Raw genomic sequence first — 25,104 nt, 5'->3', positions numbered from 1 at the left:
ATGCAGTAGAAATGTGATTTCTTTTCGACCTCAGACTTATTTTGGAAGATTGGGCTTAGACATTTTAACTGTAAAGTAACAGCAGAAGCAGGATCGATACTTCATTTCTTTAGGCAACATTAATGTAACACTGGGTGTCATCTCCATTGCTATCTAGATGACACCCAGCTCTTTTTATCTATGAAACCAGCTTAAAAAATACAAAACAATTAGTAAACCTTCAAGCATGCCTAAAATACATATAGTAATTAGGTCTAAGAACGTCAGAAATATGCTCTCTGAATGCAGGCCTGTTTGTGCTTGCCACTTTCCGAAAATAGAATGGGAAGCAGAGCTTTTAGCTATCAAGTTCCTTTTCTATGGAACTACCTCCCAGTTCAAATTTGAGAGGGAGACACCTACTCTACATTTAACGCTAAGCTGAATTTCTTTTTTTTTTATAAAGTTAATTGAAGCTGGCTCAGTGAACCAGTGAGCTGGTAAGTTAGCTCCCAGTTATGCTGCTATACTCTTAAACTGGTTACATACATAAGTGGCAGATAAATCAGGGTATTCGAGGAAAAAATTAATTAAATTACTAAATAATCCCCTACCACAATTGCAGAAATCAGGTTTAGTGCTTATAGGACCGTTAAAAAGTCAGCTATCCTGAGAAGACCAACTCTAATCTGGTTATTTAAGGTGGTATTGGAGATATGTCCACTCTCATACTAAAGACTTTCTTTTTTCTAAATGACTGGGGTTAATTATCTGAATATAGCAGTTAAACAGCTGTTCACATTTTGACTTGTATAACCCTAACGGCAAGCACGGCAGTCAGGTGGGATAAAAATTAACATATGACTTCAATGACCCTCAACATATTAGGAATCCTTGCATCCTTGCTATTAACTTTTTTTAATAGCTGAATGTTCCGTTATTATATCAGGTTTAGGTTTAAATTTGGCATAGAAGTCTTTCAGATGAAAAGTGAAGTCTTCCAAAACCTCAACCACGTTTAGTTACCACTGAGTAGCACTTTGTTGTCATACCAAATCCTTATGCAATAAGAACATCATAGGTCTTAAACTGTCCAATAATTATATATTAATCTTTATTCCTTATGAACCTTTAGAGACACAGAGAGAAAGAGGGATGGGAGAGCATGTGTTTGCCAGTGTAAACTCACATCATATGCGCCAGCTTTAATCTGCTGATACAGTCGGTGCTGGTCCTCATCCCAAAACGGAGGATATCCCACCAGGAGAATGTAGAGGATCACACCTACACATACAAGTACACACAACTGTTAATCATGACAGACAGGTCTCTTTATGATCAAGAAAAATATTTGAAACTAGAAACTGTCCCAAAATTTTGATAGCTAAATCTAAACTATAGCGTTGCACCGACAGTCTAAATAGTGAGAAACAATAAAATAAGGATGATGTCTAAATAAAGAATAATGTATTAAAACACACATATCAAGTATCTGTGTTTGCATGTGTTACCAGGGTAGGTATTTTGGATTGGCTGGTCAGTTGCCAGGAAAAGATGAAAGCCCCCTTTATCTGTCACCAAGACAGTCTGACCACAAACACAGCACTGCCTATTGTTTCTGTGGCCTCAGTCAGTCAGCACAGGTGTGTGGAAAAAAGCAAGAGTGTTTTTTAGATAATATGTATGTGCACATTTGACATCTTAAGGCCAGGTGGTCTGGGCCATCAACAGTGTGTGTAATGAGTGAGAGCAATGATTAATTCAAGAGGTCAGACCCTCTGTACTCCGTGCTCTGTGCTGTGGTGAATCACCTGAAGATACACATAAAACCAAAAACTGCAATTCATCATTTTCAGTCAGATGTTGTAATTTGATAGAACGGTTATGAGATGTTCAATTGTGGCTTGTGCAGCTATATACTCTTACCTTGCATTTAATTTATTCATACCCTAATGTTATGGATGACACTCTTTGCTTTCCTTTTTTTGAGTGAGAAAACTTTTGGTTCATAGAATAAGATATAAATAAAAGGTGCCCAACAGCCCACAATGATTTGTCGTCAGTAATATAAATGTAGTGTTAGTCTAGTTGGAACATTTTGGTTTGCGTAAATTTTTTATTTGGGAAAGGAAACCGAACCAATGGTAAAAAGGAAAAAAAAAATTAACAAAATGGTCCACTGATCTGGACCAGAATGAAGTATAGTTAGCATGTTTTTAAATATTTTGTTTAATATTCCCATGTCTGTGTGTTGTGTATGAAGCTAAAGGCAGAACTTATGACAAAAAACTTGAAATAACCTCAAAATACACATTAAAAGCCAAGCTTATATATGTTTACCATATCTGTTGGAACTATTTATGGATTAACTACACTTTTCCATTTGGTCAGTATTTCTGAGCCACAACATACATGTGCTTCTTCAGTATGAGTATTGTCTAAGGGGTAGTGGCAGTCCCTTTGATACCCCCATTGGTTTCTGTTTCAGGCCGTTGCATTTGGTGGAAATTAATATTGAACAACAGCTTCATAAGGCTTCCCTAAATAAATAAAACATGACTTCAGACTTTACCTAAAATGAGACCCATATTAAAACAAAAAAAAAAATCTTACCACAGGCCCACATGTCCACCGGCTTGCCATAGGGATCTTTCCTTAGCACCTCTGGGGACAGGTAACCTGGTGTTCCAGCAAAACCTAGAAACCACACACACAAAGAGCCACTTCAAACATATATAGGTCTTGTATACAAGAAAAAAATAAGACCATCTTCAAAAAAAATGAAACATTTGATGGTACCAAAGATTCAGGGGTCCTATAAAGTTAGGTTTATGAGCTGTGTTAACAAGCTCCCAAGAAAGAAAAGCATCCCTCTGTGGGTGTGTAGTTTGGCTCATAAGAAGCAACACACAGCCTACTTTAAAAAAAAAAAAAAAAACCTCAGTTAGACCCTTTGGCAATAAGACAATGTACAAGTTGTAGTAATGGCAGAACAGAGTGTGAACTGGTTCCAGATGGAGGCTGGAGCTGGGGGAATAGACCAATTATTTATTCGTTCTACAGGGAAAAGGGAGAAAGAAATAGGCCTGGTATCATTCATTCTAAACTTGATATAAGAGCCCACAGCAGTGGCACACCTAGTCCCTGATGTAACAAGGGAGTGACTTGAGCTCTGAAAGACAAAATGGCACATTTTTTTGATAATGCCATTTAAAGAAATATAAAACTAGGACAAATAATAATTGTTCTGTTGCGGAGCACATTAAGACTTTATTTTAGGCAGGTGACATTAGAAAATGTTTAATTGTTAGTTTAAACTGCTAGAGACTATAAGTAAGCATGAGGAATAATACAAAGTCAAACATTCATCAGTATGTACATACATTCTCTTTATGGCTAAACATGTTGATAGGGGATTTTCTATTTTTGTATGCAAAAGGCAGAACTACCAAACTAATGATACTCACCACCAATCAAACAGCGGTGTGGATAGGCAATAGCCATTTGAGTCTGCAATATGCTCCAATAATAAAATCTGCATCTCTAGTTTAGTGCAGTCCTCTAGCTGATTGTGGACAAAAAAGTGAAAAACCTTATGCCCATTATGACTTAGTTTTACTGTAAGCTTGTCTGTAGCTTGCTAAATATATAAGGTGTCTAATTAAAACAGTGATATGTTCACTTAGTTTGCTCAGTCTAAATGCCTTGATTTTGTTGAAATATTTAAAAAAAGAAATAAAAAGTTTGCATTTCTTTAATCACATTTATTTAGAACATAACCTGTATTTTGTTTTAAATTGTATAGATTAAGTAATCATAACTCAACAATTTGGTTGGTAAAACAAACGATGATTTTAAGCAAATTTGTAAAACCATTACTCTGTTGGAAGTTCTCATATTAACAAAATAATATGTGCACATAGTCAATACATCTGTAATAACGTTTTGAACGTTAAATAAACGTAATAACGTTTTTGTGGTAAAAATAAAACAAAGTAAAAACTGGCTATGCTCCGAAGATCTATGGCATTACACCAAGTGCAAAAATTAAGCCCAAGATTCCAACATTTTCTTTAGTAAAACTATCACAGTATAACAAAACAAAAATGAACCGAGAGATGTGTACTCACCAAACCATGCCTGCTGCTCTCCCTGCACTTCAATGGCCAGGCCAAAATCTGCCAGTTTAACCGCTGCCCCCTTCAACTTGCTGGCTAGGAGCAAATTCTCCGGCTTGGAAAGAAGGAACACAGTTATAAAAAAAAAAAAGTTTTTTGCGCCAAGGGTGAAGTCAATAAATACAATTTTAAATAAACATGACTGAAATACAGACTTGAAGAATGATTAGTGTTTAACTGCAGGAATGTTTACTACAGTCACTGACTTAGAATCTGTAGCTGTAGAAGCTGTCTGGTCTAACAGATGTGTCTACTGGGAAAAAGACATGTCAGGGTCTCCCAGTACAGCCTTACACAAAGTGTTGACTGACCCATGTTAAGCCTGATCACATTTAGTCAGAGGCTACAGATGACCTCATCCAAGCAGCAAAGGTGGATGCCATTAAACGAGACTGTAGTCGGCTGCTGCCAAATTGGCTGTGTAAGGCTGGCTGGGAGAGGAGACCGGGGTGAGACAGTTGGATGGTGACTCATGCCAAGCCCTAGCACAAAGAGTGGTGGGTGGGGCTTCGGGAAAGGTTTGGCAAGGAGGAATAATGCATTGTCGAAAGTAGTTTCCCTGATAGAGCCAAAATGACTAAGCTGTAATGCAGTAACAAGAAAAGGGAGGTATGCTGCTGATCAAAGGGAAACTACTTTTATTCTGTAACCGTTCTATCCAATCGTCTCAACAGCAGTGTTTACAATGGCTATATATTATGAGCGCAGTGCAAGCTTCAAGTTACTTTGGGAAAAACCTTCCATGTGATAGATTGAATTTATGCAAGAAGCTCACTCACATATAGGATATTATAGGTTATTGCTTACTTGTGACACGCTGCTTTAATGCAAGTCTGAGACGAAATCCATCATAGTCAAAAATTATCATCCCAATTCGAGAAACACAAGAACAATGTGAAAATGGTTAAAATTATCAAAACATTGTAAAGGCTTGAAACTTCCAGGATGTAAAAGTGTCTAACTCTACATTTGTAAATTGTTAATTCTTTCCTTTCACCTGAAAGCTTTTGAGATTTTAAATCAAGAAACCCTCTTCTAATTTCTTTAGAAATCTTTACAAATCACAATCACATCTCAACCTTAATAATAAACTGTACAGTAATTCTACTTTATCAATATAATAACCAAACTATAAAGTCAGTGACATAACTCAGATCTGAATGTGCTTGATTTATTAACTTCTTCTTCTTCTTTTCCTTTCGGCTGTTTTCTTTCAGGGGTCGCCACAGCGAATCATGTGCCTCCATCTAACCCTGTCCTCTGCATTCACACCAACAGACTTCATGTCCTCCCTCACTAATTTGTAATTTGGAGAAATATTAAACACTTTTTTTGTACCTTAAATTAACCTAACATGGGGAGAATGTTGACCCAAGTCTTTAGTATTTAAGTCTTATTCTTATTTCACCCATCATCTACCCAGACCACTTCCCTGTGACTAAGAACACATCACTTCCTTGACTGGAAAAATTGCCCTTCCTCTCTTATGTTTATCTGTCAGTGAAACATGTTTTCCGGTTTGAGATAATTATGTAAGATTCTTTATCTCAGATGCTTATATATAAGACTTTGAGGTGAACTTCACTTCAAAAAACTGCTCAAGACTCAAGACCAGAATGCACGGTTAGGATCTCTTGAATCTAATTGTTTACTTAGCATTACAGCAAACTATGACACCATATGTAGTTATCCTTTAAAATTAATTAAATACCATTGTTTCTCAACTGTTCCTTTAATAGCCATTCAGATAAGTGACCTTTTCACCTTATCCCTTAATATATACATTCAAACCTTTCTTGCACTTGCACGCAAGAATGCATGACATTTTTTACACTGCCCAGACACAACCTATGGCTACTTAAAACTCTGTTCTATTCATACAAGGGGGTATCAGACATGTAATTAACTGAAATCTAATGTATTCCACTTTAGCAGGTAAAATGCACTATTGAGGTTGAGCTGGTAGGAGAGCATGTGTGTCAAATCTGAGTAGTGCAGTCCTGCACAGCATGCTGTGGTCAGAAGTTTGTGGAGCAGCAAGGGAGAAAAGATTGTTGGTTGGAGCAAATTAATTTATCCGCATCATGCTGTCATAACAGACAATCCTACAATCTGTGCCAGGAACTTTGTAACCTAACCTGAGACCCAACCTATACCCCTAATGGCAAGAGGCAGCCCTTAGGAATCACTCTCTCCATCCTTCTCACCTATCAACTGGTTTGTTTTTTTTTGACTATAATTTCAATTATGACTTGACAAGTATTCCTCAAAATAATTATTGTCAAATATGACAAACATGATGAAGATGATCTATTAAGATAAACCATTTAAAACCAATTCACAGGTCTACCATATTTCTTTGTAAGACAAAAAAATTAAAATCTTCTGCTGAAATATCTGTACAAATGATTAACAGCTTTGTTAGGAAAATGTATTGTTTCAATAAAACATCAAACATACAAAGCTTTGGACATGAAATCCCATGGCAACCAGACTACTGTTACCTTCAAAGTCCACATAACTAAAGACGTGGCATTGTCAATAATAGATTAATTATATGAATAAACCCAAGTTGTTTGTTGTTTGGAAAAGTACTTTAGAGTCTGCTTAATTATACTACAGCAGATATATTCATGAAGGGCAGTTGGTGCTGATGTTTTCTTTTGATGAGTCATCAGTTTATTTTTCCCTTTTACAAGGTATTAAACTCAATTTGTTCTAACAGTCTTCAATTATTATCTAGTGTGTGTTTCAGGAAAGCAGATATATGTCTAAAGGTATATATACACACATATGCAAACAGTCAAAATGTACAGGATGACATACACGTGTCTGATATGCGGGATGTGGCCACATTTACCGAGAAGCCACGTTGCTGAGGAAATCATATCAGCATATTGTGCGCGTGTACACACACACACTCTCAGGTCTGGGTTCCTGCATGTGTGTACAAAGTATAGTTCAGATCAGATTAATCAGGATTTATGCTTCCCCCTTTGCTACTGCTAGTGTGTAAAAGCTGTAATTAGATTCTGTCATAAAGTAGATAGAATTAGTGGCCTACTAAACCAGTGCTGTGGGTTCTGGTGCTGACCAATGCATACACTGCATTTTCCACCTGGATGTTCTATATAAACCATTTCCCCTGATGTAGCAACATTTTTATTGGGAAAAGGAATATCGTGCATTATCTGATATCAAGACCTTACTGGAGAAAAATCCTAGGAAAGGAAGATTAGAAGAGATACTAAACCAGGTGATTAAAGAAGCAAAAATGTCTCAGTGGTCAGTAGGAAAAATCAAGTGTCAAAACAATTTAGCAGACTGGAACAGATCTTACATCACCGATATCCTTTTTCCACCAGCATATATTAAGGGTAATATTAGTGCCAGTTTGGAGATGATTCAACTTGTGAACCGTCTAAGAACCAGTCTCCATCTTCACAGTCTACAGACCCACCATAGCCAAATCATGTCATTGCATTGCATATGATCCCACCAAGCCTAATTAGCCCCTGACAATGCAAAGAGTCAAGGGTGTGTGTGTGTGTGTGTGTGTGTGTGTGTGTGTGTGTGTGTGTGTGTGTGTGTGTGTGTGTGTGTGTGTGTGTGTACACAGAATGCAACAGTATTAACTGCAAGATCAACTTATTGACTTGTTTTGAGGTTTCAAAAGCAACAATAGCTTCCATCAGCAAAAGGAACTTCAGTACTTTGAATGTTGGTAGAGACTGTAACTGACTGTTTATTGATGGTCCTTGCAGTCTCAATTTTTTTGAATGGCACTGGTAATGGCCTTTGACCTCTTCCAAGCAGAGCCACAGTCAGTAGAATTCATAGACAGCTAATCTTATCTGTAATCTAATGTTTGTTCTGTTTCCCGTACATGGTCCTTGGTCCTGCATTGAGAATAAAATATGGGTTGATGGATCTGCAAATGATTGCATTCTGGGTTTTTTTACGTTTTACACATCTTCCTAACTTTTTTGGCATTGAGGTTGTACTTGGCAGTGATAGTGATAGGTTACTTGTAGTTAAAAGCTCCAAAAAGGCTAGGAACTCCAAAGTAAGCTGTGAAAAGGTTTGTGTTTGTGTCTGTGATATCTCTGGAGTCAGTGTTGAGCTGGGGTTTGTAAAGTATAAAAATGTTGCAGTGGGGAGAGGTGAGTCTATCAAACTTCTGTAGCCTACTTCTCATCTCTCCCCCTCTGGAGCTTCCAGGCTACATCATCTGCTACTAGAATAAAACATGTGGATCTCCACCATGTGGTCCAATTATGCACAATGACAGCTGACTGTTCGTTCACAGGTCATTATTGGTAATATAGATGCCCTGTTTTGACAAAAAAGGTAAACTTTGCTGAAAGTCTGGTTCTGGATCTCCAAAATATGACAGAAGTGCTATTCTAAATTGGTGGAGTACTATTTTTAGATCGAGGAAATATTATTAAATTGATCTCACTCAAAAATGAACCACCATGTTAAAGAAAAGGATTTTTTGCAGTTTAAAAAAGGTTCTGTGTAAGAAATTATGCACAGCAAAATGTTATGATGCTGGATGACAAGGTGCAATAAATCCATGAGTCTACACTCTATGCACACTAACGAACAACCTAAAAAGATTTACAGAGCTTTATATAGTAGCTATATCTTGAGATTAAATCATGTGAAAACACACACAAAGTGGCAAACAGGGCTTTCCATAGTGCTCCTGCTCTACATCTCTACAGCTTACTTTTTTGTTTTGGTTGAATTTGTTTGGTCTTTGTGTTTCTCTAGTGAGCCGTACCAGCTGCCTGGCAACGGCCAATCAGGGCGCAGAGAGAGGGCACTCAGCGAATGCAAAATACAAACTTATTATGCTGAAGGTAAGGCTAACCTCAGACACACCTGGTTCATTTGATTGGCAAATCAGAGCTTTGGATAAAAACCACAGTGAGGAAACTGAAAAAAAAAACTGAAAGTGAATTCAAGACAGTAACAAGACTACTGAACATAATGTTTACCAGCTCCAAACATATTTAGCCATGATGATAGAGTATTTAAAAGAGAACATATAATATTGATTGCAGAAAATAAAAATCCAGGCAGACTACTACCTGTTAAAAAACATGTAAGAAGTTGGTAAAACCTTTATGAAAACCAGGCCAATGAATTAGGAACGTGAACTTACAGAATAGAGTGAACTTAAAAAAAAAAAGGGAAACTCCATTTCTTGGGCATAAAAAGGATCTTGTTATCCCTTTAAAATCTCAATAAAAAATAAACTGCCATCCTGTGGCGTCCTAACTGACCAAGTCAACTTCAAAGAGTTTACACATATTGGACCACAAGCAATCATAGCTTAAAAACTTAGAGCTATTTGCAGACTTTGATGAGGTATCCGACAGCACCAGCATCTTTAAACTGTACTAAAAAAAAAAACTTAATTTAAAGAGTACATTAATGGATTCACCCATTATTTCTAATTCAACTTTAATACACATGTGAGGATTAGCTCATAATATGGGAAAAGGTCTTTTTTATTTGCATTTTTGTGAAGGTATGAATGTCACATGAACTGCCCTTATTATTCTGAACTGTTTCACTTTAATAACCTGCATTTTCTTTATAAAGAATAGCAAATTTTATACAGAACTACAAAAGAAAAATAGTAGATGTTATCCAGCCATATAAGCCTGCACTGCTGTTTGTTTCAGGTTCTTTTTCACTTTTCTTTTGCAAAGTGAGGTTAAAAGGGACTGCTTCCTCAGCAGAAAATCAAAGCCGATATCTTTACGAAACTTCACCAAGGTGTAAGTAAATAATGTTCAACCGTAGTGGGGGAGTAAGGGTGTTGTGACTTAAACACAAATACATTCACAATAGCATGGATGTGGAAGAGGAAATATGGGAAAAATATGGGAGAGACAAATACAGAGGATGCGTGGCTACATGTGTGGTTATGTCTTTTCATTGGGTGGGTATGTACGTAGGTATCTACTTACCTTAAGGTCGCGGTGAACCACACCCATCTGGTGGCAGTGGAGCACAGCCTCTAGGATCTGTTGAATGCAATGACTGCATGCAAACACCAGGAGGCCAAAGGTTAGTGACAAGCTACCACTCACTGTCTGTGGCTGTAAGCATGCTTTAATTCTCCGGTAGCTCCGGAGCTAGTGAGGAGCAGCAACGTGGAAAGTTACCCACCCAGAGGCCTTAAGGATGAGCAATTTGGTAAAACTGAAAATTTACTCATTGCTCAAAAATAATTGATGTCTTGCAACAGCCAACAAGTGGTCCCTGCAGTGATTTAAATACACGATATGGTTTACAACGTGAAAAAATGCAGCCAATTATCAGCCCGAGTCTCAAAACAGAATTGGTGTTAGCTCCTTGTCAAATGGAGGCAAAGCCCTAAGTAAAACACCAAGGAGGATGAAGGAACTGAAAGAAAAGGGAACTTAGCCCTTAAAGTTTAGAGGTTTTGTTAACTCCATCTGGAGTCCTAGTGCAAAGTGCTGTCACTAAACCGTCATGACAAATTAAAACTTAAAGTTGTCTGAAATGTTTTAAACTTCTATATTTTTGACAGAAGTATCTAAAGCCACAAAACATAATAACTTAGTCCTTGTCTTCATTCCCTCTCTCTCAGACCTTAACCCCTCAGTAGCTGCTTCAGAGTATGGTTCTGCACAAATACTATATGCACTTTGAGCCCTGGCACACAGGAAAGGCAGGCTATAATGAGGTCTACCAGCTAGCCCCCCACCCAAAAAAAATTCTACATGACCTTCCATCTCCTCACCAGCCCTACCTCAGTGCCCGGTAGCAAGTAAGGTTTTAAACAATCCTGTCAGACGAGGACAAATGGTGGAAGAGGTGAGGTTCTGGAGGAGGCATCACTGAAAAGAGGTTAATTGCTCGACTGATCAGGCAGTAGAGGAGGTGAGCTGCCACATGTAAGCAGGCTTGTGGTCTTTTACTGTAACTGTGTCATAACTTACTAACCTTTAGGTCCCTGTGCACTTTGCCATTTATATGGCAATGATTTACACTTTCTAGAATCTGCTGTATGCAGTGACTATGAAAGAGTGATCAGGCCGGAAGCAAAAAATGAGAGGAAGAGGGAGAATGGGTAAAGGTTAGCAAACAAAGGAAGAATGGGCAAGCCTGAATACACCACCACACGTGAAAAAAAAAACACTTTATTGACAAAGGCAACCAGCTAAAGGAATAGTTCAGCATTTTGTAAAATAGGATTATTCACTTTCATAAAAAGATGGAGATGAGGAGATGTCCCCCTCAATCTCAATTGAATATTTATAATCAAGTATTTAGGCCCGTAACTTAGTACATTGTTGAAGCACCTTTGGCAGCCATTACAGCCTTGAGTTTTTTTAGCCTAAACGAGCTTTACTGGATTGTGGGATTTTCAGGCATTCTTCTTTGCAAATCCTCTAAAGCTCAGTCAGGTTGGATGGGGACAATTGGTGGACAGCCATTTTCAGGTCTCTCCAGAGATGTTCAATAGGACTCAAGCCAGGACTCTGGCTGGGTGACTTTGACATTCACAGAGTTGTTCTCAAGTCACTTCTGTGTTGTGTGCTTAGGATTGTTGTCATGTAGGAAAGCCAGCCTTTGTTTTAGTTTGTTTTTTTTTTTTTTTTTTTTTTTTTTTTTTTTTACAATCTCTCTGTACTTTACTCCATTTGCTTTTATTCAAACCTGAGTAGTCTCCCAGTCCCTGATTCTGAAAAACACCCCCACAGCATGATTCTGCCACCACCATGCTTCACTGTAGGTATGGTATTGGGCAGATGATGAGCCATGCCTGGTTTCCTCCAGACATAACAATTACAAGTGAGGACAAAGAGTTCATTCTTGGCTTTATCAGAACTGAGAATCTTGTTCCACACCTTCAGCAAGTCTTTTAGGTACTTTTTGCAAATTACAAGCAGGCTTTCATGTGTATGGATTGAGGAGAGACTTCCATCTGGCCACTTTGCCAAAACTTGGCTGCACGGTTATCCCATCTTCACACAGGATCTCAGTCAGGTCACCCATCCCTCTTAGTAAGGCCCCTCTCTACAGAGTGATCATTTTGGCTGGGTGACCAGCTCTTGGAAGAGACCTGGTTTGATTTGAGAACTATGGAGGCCACTGTGCTCTTGGGAACCTGCAGTGCACCAACTTTGTGTAGCCTTCCCCAGATTTATGCCTTGCAATAATCCTGTTTCTGAGCTCTGCAGGCAGCTTCTTTCACCTCATGGCATTTGTTCTGATATAGTATGCATGTGAGGACTTCTATAGAGAGGCGCTGACTCCAGACAAGGTGTAGAAACGTTTTAGCAATGATCAAGGAAAATCGGAGGCACCTGGGCGAAATTTGTGTCGTTGCGAATACTTAGGCCATAGTGATATTTCAGTTTCTCTTTTTTTCATACATTTGTAATGTTTCTAAAATTCTGTTTTCACTTTGTCAATATGGGGTAATGAGTGTAGATAATAAGAAAACAAAATGTATTTGAACGATTGTGGTGTCACGCTACAATATAACAATACTTTCTGAATGCAACGCCCATGATTATGTCTAAAATATATACAGATGTAGTACTTGGAAGTGTCACCCTTTGCTGCGACAATTAGAAACTTTTCTCCGGCTCATCATTTTTGCTGCAGCATGATATTTGATTATACTATAATGTATGTAGATGGCAGAGAGAAGCCGTACAAGCTGAGGCTTAGTACTGAAGTAAAAAGAAAAAAGAAAATAAAAAATCCCATGATTAGGATTGACAATAAGTGAACGCCTGACTATTACTGAAAGGGAATTAACTATTTTAAATACAGTATTGTATACTGGGCAAGACAAAGAACCCCTAACAGCCCATTCCCCTCCCCAGCTATACAGTGCCGGTCCAAGACGGGTAGCGATTGAGGAGGGTTGCGTCAGGAATTAAATACTATCATACTATAGACATATATGCTTCAGTAATCTTATTTACAAAAGCCAACCTTTTTTGAGTTATATTCTTAACAGATAAAGATATTTTGGGAAATACACACAAGGGAACATTTTTAATGTTTGGATTATATTCATGTGTAGTTCTAAATGAATGCATGAAGTAGATCCAGCTCTGCTCCAATTCATTGGCAATGTAGCTGGTGTAAGTTTAGTGTCACTTTAGAGGTCAACCAGAAGGTCCATATTCTAAACTATACATAATTATGGGAATGTTGAGAAGTAATAAGAGATAAATTAAATTTACCAGTACCTATGCCTTGGACTACCCTGATCTCTGTCTCTTCAAAAGCTTATTCTTTCTCCTGTCTTAGGAAAAATGTTGGGGAGTTTCCAGCCTTTTCTGTTTACTCACTGTGAGAAAAAGTAGGGAGAATCCGGTATGGTACATGTATGGCATGTTATGCCATGTTAATAGGTCATATAGATTCATATAAAACAGCAATTGTAGCAGTCTCTGGCAAAAATGAAACGAAACCAATGGAAACACTGCATGTTATGAGACTTTAAAGATGGCGCATGTGAGGCCCCGCAGTTGTGAGTCTCCGGTGGTGTGGATTATGCACTGCGCTAGCTGGAATCTAATGTTAGCTCACTTTGCAACAATTGGATGAACTGACCCTGCTGCTAAACAAAAACAGAGATTTTTCTAAGTTCCGGTATTTTATGCTTCATGGAAACATGGATGTGTGATCTTATACCGGAATCTGTGCTACAGCTGGGTGGATTTCAACTTTGCAGATTGGATAGACACACTGAGCTTTCTGGCAAAATAAAGTGAGATGTAATCTGTTTTTATATCAATAGTGGCTGGGACAACGTTTCAGTACTGTCTCTAAACTGTTGCCCGAACCTGGAGGCCTTCATCATTAACTGCGAACGTTTTTATTCGACCCGCAAGTTCTCCTCCTTCATTCTTGTCTGTGTTGACATCCCACCAAAAGGTAATGTTTGTGTGTGTCGCATTGTGAGTCGTGAGAGTATGCTGACGAGATGTTGATTTGGCTCAGTTTTTCCACCGGATGCACTTCCTGACGCAACCCATCCAAATTTCTACCACTACACAGCTGGGGATGGAAATGGGCCGTTGACCTCCCCAAATACAAACTGTTTTTCTCTGGTCAAGTGCCTGACCAGAGAGCAGAATGTATCAGACCACTGCTACGGGCCATTAAAGAAGTGGACCAGTGAGGCTGTAGGGGAACTTCAGGAGTTTTAGGACTACATGATATGGGGTGTTTTTAGGTCTGCTAGTAACAGTCTGGATGCACTGTGAACTCCTACATTACCTTTTGTGAGAAAAACATCATTCCATCACGCAAAAGTGTAATTTACAACAATGACAAAACCTGGTTCCCAGGGTCAGGCAGCTGGGAATAGGCAAACACAGAGAGGCTAAGTACTGATTTAGCAAGGAGGTGAAGAGAGTTTAATCAGATGGTGAGAATGGAACAACAATTCTCAGCCAACAACTCTGCCTATGTCTGGAAAGGGCGGAAGGCAATAACTAACTACAAGCCTAGAGCCCCCCCACTCTGAACAAACTGCACTGGGCTAAGAGCCTGAAAGAGTTTTGCCATTTTGAAAGACAATGGGACAGACACAATACACCCCACCAGCAACTGATCAACAGCAACCCCCCTCCACTGTCACACCTGGATCACACACACACACACACACACACACACACACACACACACACACACACACACACACACACACACACACACACACACACACACACACACACACACACACACACACACACACACACACACACACACACACACACACACACACACACACACACACACACACACACACACACACACACACACACACACACACACACACACACACACACACACACACACACACACACACCTCAGCTCGTGGGGCTTGGTAAACATGTCTCTGACTCCTGGAGCATTAGCACTGGATTCCCCCAAGGCTGTGACCTTTGTCCTCTGTTAATTCTCCCTATATACCAACAGCTGGACACCAGTCTGTCAAACTCCTGAAGTTTGATGACAACCCCTGTGAAAATGCAGACAAACTTCTACACATCAAATCCATTCTCACATCCTCCATCACAGTCTGATGTGCTGCCGCCATGGGCAGGGACAAGGCCAAGCTGCAGCGCGTCATCCACTCTGTTGAGAAGGTGATTGGCTGCAGCCTATCATCTCTTCAAGCGGGGTACTTCCCCAAGATCCAGAGATGGTCAGCCAGGATCGCAGACCCCTCTCATCCAAGACATGACTTCTTTCAGCCCCTCTACTCTAGGAAAACAAGCATAACTGCCAAAGTGATTTTTTTTTTTCCTGGGGGGAATTTAAATTAAGTCAATACTGCGATTTACACCTCATCTTCATGGGTACCTACCCTGCCCAGCGCCCTTTGTAGGGAAATTTGTTTTCGGGAAATCGCCATGACAGTAGATATGTGAGATAGAACAGAAACAAACTCAAAAGACTTAAACACAGATGCAGAGCACATGGGGCACACATGCCTACTTAATTAACTGGCCTATTATTATTAAATACATCTGAGACAGGACCATTCAGGTTTTCAAGTCATTAAATCTTGCAGCCTTTTGCACCTTAATAGCTTAGCTAACGATTCGACACAGTTGCCCAGTTTCTATACAAAAATAATTGAGCACATACACAGCTGCATTGTGCATTCAATAAATGATATACAACCCCAATTCCAAAAAGGGTGGGACGATGTTTAAAATGAATAAAAACAGAAACAAATTATTTGCAATTCCATCAACCCATATTTTATTCACAATATAACATTTTAGATGTTGAAACTGAAATTTTACCATTTCACGATTCTCAACTCAAAAAAGTTGGAAGAGGGGCAAGAAAAGACTGGACTTTGAAGATCCGATTATTTCCAATATATAATATTATCAAAAGATTCAGAGAATTGGGAGGAATCTCTGAACACAAGGGATAAGGCCGAAGGTCAAAACTGAATGCATGTGATCTTCAGGCCTTCAGGCAGCACTGCAATAAAAACAGGCACGTTTCTGTACTGGACATAACTGCAGAAATCACTGTCTGTGAACATAGTTCCCCGTGCAATCCACAAATGTAGGTTAAAGCTTTATCGTGTAAAGAAGCAGCCATATGTGAACATGATCCAGAAACGCTTCCATGTTTTCTTGGCTAAAGCTCATTTAAAATGGTCTGAGGCAAAATAGAAAATTGTTCTGTGCTGCATAGCAGCTCCCCCATTGGTGTACGAGTGTGTGTGATTGTGATTGTGAATGGGTGAATAAGAAGCAGTGTAAAGCGCTTTGAGTGCCAACAGGTAGAAATGCGCTATATGAGTGCAGAACATTTTCCTTACATGTTTCGGGAAGACGATGCTAAACCGCATACTGTATCTGTCACAACAGCATGGATTTGCAGGAGAAGAGTCTGGGTGCTGAACTCCTCTGCCTGCAGTTGAGACCTTTCACCAATTAAAAACATTTGGTTCATCATAAAATGAAAACTCTTTGACGAAGCACCAGGACTGTTGAGCAGCTAGAATCCTGCATCAGACAAGAATGGGACAACGTTCCTCTCCTAAAACCCCAGCAACTGGTCTCCTCACTTCCCAGATGTTTACAGACAGTTGCTAAAAGAAGAGGGGATGCTACACAGCGGTAAACATCACCCTCTTCCAACTTCTTTGAGATGTGTTGCTGCCATCAAATTCAAAATGAGCTATTTTCCATGAAATGCTAAAATGTCTGTTTTCAACATCTGATATGTGGTTTATGTTGTATTGTGAATAAAATATGGGTTGATGAGATTAGCAAATTATTGCATTATGTTTTTCACACCGTCCAACTTATTTGGAATAGAGGTTGTAAAGAACAGCCTGATAACAGCAGGGGTATTGTAGGTGGGTGGACTAGTAAAGCCAACTGCAGCATTTTTTAACTCTGAAGACTTGCGCAGTTCGAGACTGGACTGTATCTCAGGAATAACACGCACAACCACATATCTAAGGGTACTTTAGAGATAGGGATCGTGAGATCTAAATCAAGGTCTAGATACAGTAATGACTTCCTCCCATGAAGAAATATCAAAAGGTAATAATGCACCATTCTGACTGGCTCAGGAGAAGAAAGAGACACTTTAAGTGGCCACTAATATTAGGCCATAGGGAAAATAGCTACATAACTAATTTATTTTGTAAATTATTTATAATTATAGAAACTGAGAAAACTACTATGACAGCACTTCGTAAAACAACGTTGAAGTTGAACTCTGATCTGAAGTGCTGCACTCTGCAAGCTTGCCACCATACTGCTGATGCATGCTGATGCTGTCTACATGTAAATTTTGAAATGTATGACTTTGTTCATTCCAAAAACAAGTTGCAACAGGTTTTAATCCAAACATCAAGTATGTTCCCTACAAATGAATTTATCTTTGCAATTTAGTTGCTTAGGAACCTTTTAGTAGACAGAGTGAATGAACAAGTATCGTAAACCAATACGATGTCATCATGACCCATACCTTTAGAAAGAAAAAGACTAATCTCTGCAAAATCATCTGACAAAGTCAATATGAACATAGGGTTCTGAGGACAGATATGTTCTAGATCAGATTTAAAACTAGTGTTCACTAAGAAGCTATGTATGCATCCATAAACAGCAGGATTCAGTACTGTGGACTGGGGACAAGGAGGTGAATCTGCTTTTGGTTGTATTTTTTGAGCTAGGTTTAAAGGTTAAAACGCAAGGCATTCCTGACAATGCCACCAGTAGGGTACCGTGAACATACTGCACTGAAAAAGTGTGACACTTCGAATGCCTACATCTGTAAAGACCAGACCTGATTTATTAATATAAAAGTAGCAACTTGACCCATAGGTTAACATTTGTTAAACACATTAGCTATATGGTCAGTTAGTAGTTTCCCCCTGCTGCCAATTTTTATGCTAAGCTAAGATAACAACATCCATACTGTACATGGATGTTACATAAATGGTCTACATGCCACTCTTGGAAATAATACACAATGCTGAACTCTTCCTTTAGGTTTAGCAAGTAAGGAAAGTAAAGAAAGTAAAGAAAATACAAAATACACATGCATGTTCTTTTCATTGAAAAAGATCCTACAGGTGTCATCTTAAAGTTTTACAAATCATCAAAGTAGAATGTAGATTCTTATGCAATAATGTTTCTAAATGTGTAAATGACTTCTTGCTTTGTAAAGCAGACAAAAAAATTACAACCTGAACCAAAGTCGAGTTGTAAAAGTTAAATTTGAACCCAACCAGATGTAATAATTGATAAAAGTGATAACGATCTTACATTGGCCTTTATAAATCGACATGATTTGAGATGGAGCTACTCTTCCCTAAACCTGACTTGCAAAAAAGAGAGGGTTCTTTTTGAGTGGATTTATAAACAGGAAGTTGGAAAGTATGTCGATACTCAAAGAACAAAAGAAGAGCATAGAAAGAACTGTTGAGAGATGGGATGTGGGACATAAAAGGCATATAAAAAGCAGCCCAATATGAAAAAAACGTGAACTATATATTAAAAAGTGTTTTTATGCAGATGTGTTACATGCATTAACCCCAAACCTAAACCCAACCAAACAAAGAACAACCTTGGTCAGAATCACTATAATATGTGACCACAAATGCTGTACAAATAAGTAAAATAAGTACAAAAAACCCTTTTATTTGAAAAGTTTAACCACAGTCAAGTAAAAAGGTATTTTAAGCACAACTTCATTTTTGAGGACAGTTTCATTCCTCTAGAGTATAATTGACACCATTCTTGTAAAAGCCTTCTGCCATAATTCATAAATTAAGAATTTCAGCTGCTCTTAGTTGGACATGGTTATTGCTCTAACTTCTGCTTTACTCCTAAAGGCATTGAATTCAAGTCAGGGGACAGTCTTGGTCGGGTTATGCAGTTTTCACTTTGTCTTCTTTAAATTCACATTTTATTTTTTGCAGACTCTGTGGAATCACTATGCTGGAAAATTCCTCCAATGCTAAGCATCTTGAGAGAGAGAGTCATCTTTTCAATTTTTATTTTGGGTTTTCATTCATACTACATCTTTAAAATGTTCCCTTACACTATTTGCACTCATGCATCAACACAACAGAACACTCTCACTTCCGTGTTTCATGGATTATACGGTCATTGTGGTAGCATGCTTGACCCCATCTGATCCAATTCAATTATAGCATTTATTTTGAGGACATCTGATTTTCAGGTCTGATAAGTTGTGCAAATAGTGAACTGAGCGTGTCATCGTTTTTCAATGATTGCTATTGCTCCTCCTGTTACTGGTAAGTATGGATGTTTTTCATCCCATTTTTTCCCTCCTCACTTTAGAACTTCCTTTATGCCTTTTAACTGAAAATCACTAGTACAGCTTTGTTCAGGAGTAAACTGTTATGTTAAACTAAGGTACTTTGGGAAAAGTTAGTTTTTAATTATACTCAAGACCAAACAATCAGTTTTAGTGATACTGCACAGAGATGTTACTGTACACATTTTTAAGTAATATACCTTAGTATTCAATATTTACATGATATCCTAAAGCATTTCTGCCTTTTTTACCACATCACATTTATTCAGGAAATTAAAATATTATGCAATCTATGTACCCTGACAGAGCATAACACTGACCTGGCATCAGCTTCGCTGTAGTACTCCCTGGCAACAATGTCCTCAAACAGCTCACCACCTGTAACTCTGAAAGAGAAACAAAATGGAGTGACACAAAACAGAGTAAGAAAGAGGAAACCAGACACAAGATGTGTGTATGAGAAAGAAACTAACTGTAAAATACAGAGGTTTATTGCTGTGCCTGGAAGAGAGACTTGATGATGTTACACAATAACAAATGTCATCCAGATGACAAGAAAGAAAGAAAGACAGAATTATTTTGTGCTTTTGTATCAAAATGGCAAGATCACTACAATAATACATTTTAGCAGATATGGTCATTCTGTTTGTTCAGCTGGAAGTAATTTCCATGTCTTTCCGTGAGTCATATCCAGAACACTTTTCCCAGTACTGGACTATGTAATACAGCAGAGATGCTGTGATAACAGAGCACTCTGCGCTGATGAAGTGCTTCAGCGGCTGGACCTAAGAAAAGGAAATTGCTCTTGCTTTTATTACTTTTAATTAGGTACAAAGGTTAATGGTTTATGTTAAAAAGATTAAAGGGTCACTCTTTTATACATAAATATCAGTTTACATACAATGAGTGTGTTTTCATGCCTTTAAGTTACCAGGTTACAGCGTTTTCTCTGGGAAGCTGATTTTTGGAAAGCAGATTTCTGGAATTGGGGTAATGGATTAGAGAAACCTGGTTTCCGCAGGTAGACTTCTGTCAGAGAACACCAATTACTTTGCCATGTTTACCCGTAACTTTATCCAACTGAGCATGTGTGTAACCAAAGGCTACAGACCATACGCTAAACACCTCTGAGTGATAGAATGAAGTAAAGTAGAGATGGGTTAATGGCGCAATGCCCCCTCATTTTAAAAATAAAGTCCGCCTGGGTTCACGCAAAGGGTCTCGTAGAAGTATAAATTAGTCACTTTCTGCTGTGGATTTTTAAAATTTTGACTGCTGTGGATCAGGTGTCTTTCCTTTCAGCGTTTTTCATCACTACAAGGTTAAGATCTGTGTGCCAGGCTTCTAAAATAAGGTGGAGGGGAAATCAGGTTACTCTTGTGCTGCATGTATATGTGGATTTTCCATTACTAGGATTCTTAAGTGCATGTACAGTGCCATGCAAAAGTATTCATACCCCTTAATTTCCCACATTACAACCACAAATGTAAAGTGATTTTATGTGATAGACCAACACAAATTGGTACATAATTGTGAAGTGAAAGGAAAATGATAAATGGTTTTCAAAATCGCTTACAAATAAATATCTGAAAAGTGTGGCGTCCATTTGTTTTCGGCCCCACAGAGTCAATACTTTGTAAAACCATCTTTTGATGCAATTATAGCTGCAAGTCTTTTGGGGTATGTCGCTACCAGCTTCACATATCTAGAGAGTGAAATGTTTGCCCGTTCTGAGCTCAACCTCAGTCAGATTGGATGGTGAGCATCAGTCTTGCCAAAGATTCTCAACTGGATTTAGGTCTCGACTTTGACGGGGCCATTCTAACACATGAATATACTTTGATCTTAACCATTCCACTGTAGCTGTGGCTGTATGTTTAGGGTTGTCCTGCAATAAGGTGAACAACTCCCGCCTCAGTCTCAAGTCTTCTGCAAACTCCAACAGATTATTTTCTAAGATTGTCCTGTATTTGGTTCCATCCATCTTCCCATCAACTCTGACCAGCCTCCCTGTCCCTGCTGAAGAAAAGCTTCCCCACAACATGATGCTGCCACCACTACATTTCACGATGGGGAAGGTGTGTTTGGGGTGATGTGCAGTGTGAGGTTTCAGCCACACACAGCGTTTTGCATTTAGGCCAAAAAATTCAATTTTGGTCTCATCTGAGCTGAGCACCTTCTTCCACACGTTTGCTTCCCTTACATGGCTTGTCACAAACTGCAAATGGGACTTCTTATGTCTTTCTTTCAGTATTGGTTTTCTTTTTGCCACTCTTCCATAAAGGCCAGATTTGTGGGCTGCACGACTAATAGTTGTCCTGTGGACGGATTCTCCCACCTGAGATGTGGAGCTGTGCACTTCCTCCAGAGTTACCATGGTCCCATGGCTGCTCTTCTGACTAATGCTCTCCTTGTCCAGTTTAGGGGGACGGCCATGTCTTGGCAGGTTTACAGTTGCGCCACAGTCTTTCCATTTTCAGATGATAGATTGTACAGTGCCCCATTAGATGTTCAAAGCTTGGAATATTTTTTATAACCTAACCCTGCTTTAAACTTCTACACAACTTTATCCCTGACCTGTCTGCATTTCTTGAACTTCATGATGTTGTTTGTTCACTAATATTCTCTTACAAACCTCTGAGGGCTTCACAGAACAGCTGTATTTATACTGAGAGAGGTGGACTATTTACTAATTAGGTGACTTCTAAAGGCAATTGGTTCCACTGGATTTTAGTTAGTGGTATTGGAGTAAAAGGAGCTGTATACAAATTCACGCCACACTTTTCTGATATTTGAAAATAAATAAATAAATTGACAACAAATTGAAAACCATTTATCTATTTCTTTCACTTCACAATTATGTACCATTTTGTGGTGGTCTATCACATAAAATCTATCACATAAAATCCCAATAAAATACATTAACGGCTGTTGTTGTAACGTGACTAAACTTAAAAAAGTTCAAGAAGTATGAATATTTTTGCAAGGCTCTGCAAACACCGTTCTGTTCCGACCTGAGAAAGTTGATATGTCTGCGCACCCCAGTTACTTAAGTGCATGTCAACACAGTGTTTGATATCAACTCAGTAGTTAATGTTTAGTATAATGCCCTCTGTGATTATGGAACAGATTTTCGTGGAAAAAACCCTCAATCATAAAATCTAATTAGAACTATCAATTTTCTGTGAAGCGATTCCTTTAATATTGGATATCTGCAGATCCCTATATCAACTGGATTCTTATTTTTCAGAAGCTACTTTCAAAAATAAATTATTAATAATAAATGATTAATAGTAAACAAAAGAATAACTGAACGAATAACTCTCTAGAGCAGGAGACGATATTTTGTGGCCCGCAGGAAGATATGACAGTTTATTGTTAATGCCGCCCATGAGTTTTATATTAATGGCACTTTACCTTTATCCATGGGCTTATTATAGAAAATAAAAGCCAGTAAATAACGCCTCCATGGCTGCATCCCATTGTTTTATATAATAAATAAATTATGGTGTCCCACTGTCCCAGCTGATAATAAACAGCCCGGTAGCAGTCACCTTTTTATGCGCTCACTATCCTTGTACTTTCTACCATCTACAAATGTTATGATGTTCATGTCATCATGAAAGACATGACCCCGCCCCCCCCTGTGCTTCAAATGGAGCTCATTGACCTGCAGTGCAACTCTGACCTCAAAGCAAAGTTCAGGGAGGTGAGTGGAAAAGCAGACAAGCTTGAGCAATTTTTGAGAGAATTGACCCCCGGCTTCCCCCCGAGCTTCCAGAGTGTTCACATGGACCATGTGCCTTTTTGGGAGCACGTAGGTGCGAAATGTTTTTCCTCTAACTTGAACTTCAATAACTCCAAGTACAGGTCCAGACTTACTGACGATCATCTTCAAGCCATACTGAGGGTCTCAACTGCTTCCTCCCTCAAGCCAAATGTGGCTCAGCTATGTGAGAGGAAGGGCTGCCCGGTCTCTGGCAGCAAGAAGTTAATGGAAGTGATAGAAATCCCAGGATTTACAATAAGAAAGGAATATTGATTTTTTTTTAACAAACTGGCAAATGCAAAGATGTAAAGGAACACAACACTGAAATGTGGAAGAGGTGGTTTATGAATCCAATAAAATGCATAACTATAGCTGACGTATGGAACAAGCTGACATTAAAAAAAAAAGATGTGAGGGAACAAAAAATAAAGAAAACTGATGATTACATCAACATACCAACAGGTTGTTTCATATTTAATTTATATACAGTGTAATGTTAGAAAAATCAGTTTGACATTTCACACTGTATAAAAAGTAAGGAAAGTAAGAGTCAAGTTCATCTTGATATACAAGCTTGAAATCCTCCACAGTGGATCCTACAAGTACAAACCTTCTGAACTCCATTAGATGTCAGCGTGTCGAGCATGAGAAATTTCAAATGATCCATCCAGTTCTAAAAGAATTGCTAACACATCTATTAGGGTGTTTCTTGACCTATTACAGTGACTTTCTTGCATTTTTACTGGTTGCCTGGCAACCTCAGCATAACACAAAGACTAAGGCGGTTGCTGTGTCCAGGGGTAAAAAACTTCTCCCATAACCTACTGTAAGATCAGTGTGTGGTTTTCAAAAAAAAGAATCTGTCTCAAAGCCTCTAAACCTTGCATTAGAAGACTGCTGGACAATTTGAGAGCTGAGCTGACCCAATATAAAGACACTTGCACTGGTATCTGTAACTTAAATAATTATCTCACTTTATTTAGCATCACAGTTGACTGATTTAGCACCAAACTACTAAGCACTGAGGTGCTGGTCTGACCATAGGGACTGATTTGGGGTTTCAAAGTTGGAAACTAAATGAATAGTTAAACATAGAACTGCAAGTTCATAGAATTATTCAAACTTTGAAATTTAGTTTCGATGCATAAAAATGGTTTTTACAACACACAATACATGTTCAATTAAAGTAATGCTAATGCAGCCACTATCGTCTTGACTTAGAGCAGTCTGTCCTTTTTCTGTCCTTCTCAATCTACACTAGTGTCCCAAAATGACAAAGTGAAAAAAGAATTTTATAAATTTAAAATGTATTAAAAATAAAAATAAAAACTGAAACGCTATATGTATACAAGTATTCAGACCCTTTGCTCAGTAGTTTGTTGAAGGACCTTTGGCAGCATTTACAGCCTTGAGTCTTTTTGGGTGTGATGCAACAAGCTTTGTGCAACAAGCTTTGTACACCAAGCTTTGGGGATTTTTTTGCCATCCTTCGCAAATCCTCTGTAGCTCAGTCAGGTTTGATAGGGACCGTTTGTGGAGAGCCATTTTCAGGTCTCTCAACAGTTATTTAATAGTCAGGGCTCTGTCTGGGCCACAATAGGACTTTTACAGAGTTGTCCTTGAGCCACTCCTGTGTTGTCTTGGCATTGTTTTAAAGTTGGATGATGAACCTTTGGTCAAGTCTTAAGCGCTCTGGAACAGGTTTTCATTGAGAAGATTTCTATACTTTAATTCAATCTACTTTTCCTCATCCCTGACCAGTTTCCCACAGCAGACCCCCACAGCACGATGCTGCCACCACCAAGCTTTGCTGTAGGGATAGTAAAGTAG

General features: G+C 38.6%; 1 protein-coding gene across 9 annotated transcripts in view; it reads right to left on the bottom strand.

The window, feature by feature from the left end:
- camk2d1 (calcium/calmodulin-dependent protein kinase (CaM kinase) II delta 1) overlaps positions 1-25,104 on the bottom strand; it is a 93,768-nt gene that overhangs the window by 24,802 nt on the left and 43,862 nt on the right. For all 9 annotated transcript variants that reach the window (XM_067523813.1, XM_067523816.1, XM_067523818.1 and 6 more), the window contains exons 5-9: positions 19,826-19,891; positions 10,145-10,217; positions 4,110-4,212; positions 2,593-2,676; positions 1,169-1,263 (exon numbers count right to left, since the gene is read on the bottom strand). In XM_067523813.1, coding sequence (XP_067379914.1) covers positions 1,169-1,263; positions 2,593-2,676; positions 4,110-4,212; positions 10,145-10,217; positions 19,826-19,891 — 421 coding nt within the window. The remainder of the gene's footprint in view (positions 1-1,168; positions 1,264-2,592; positions 2,677-4,109; positions 4,213-10,144; positions 10,218-19,825; positions 19,892-25,104) is intronic.

The sequence above is a fragment of the Channa argus genome, chromosome 12, assembly GCF_033026475.1.
Source record: "Channa argus isolate prfri chromosome 12, Channa argus male v1.0, whole genome shotgun sequence".
In the NCBI taxonomy this organism is placed as follows: Eukaryota; Metazoa; Chordata; class Actinopteri; order Anabantiformes; family Channidae; genus Channa; species Channa argus.
Note: the sequence above shows the minus strand (reverse complement) of the source record. Positions and strands in the feature narration are given on the sequence as shown.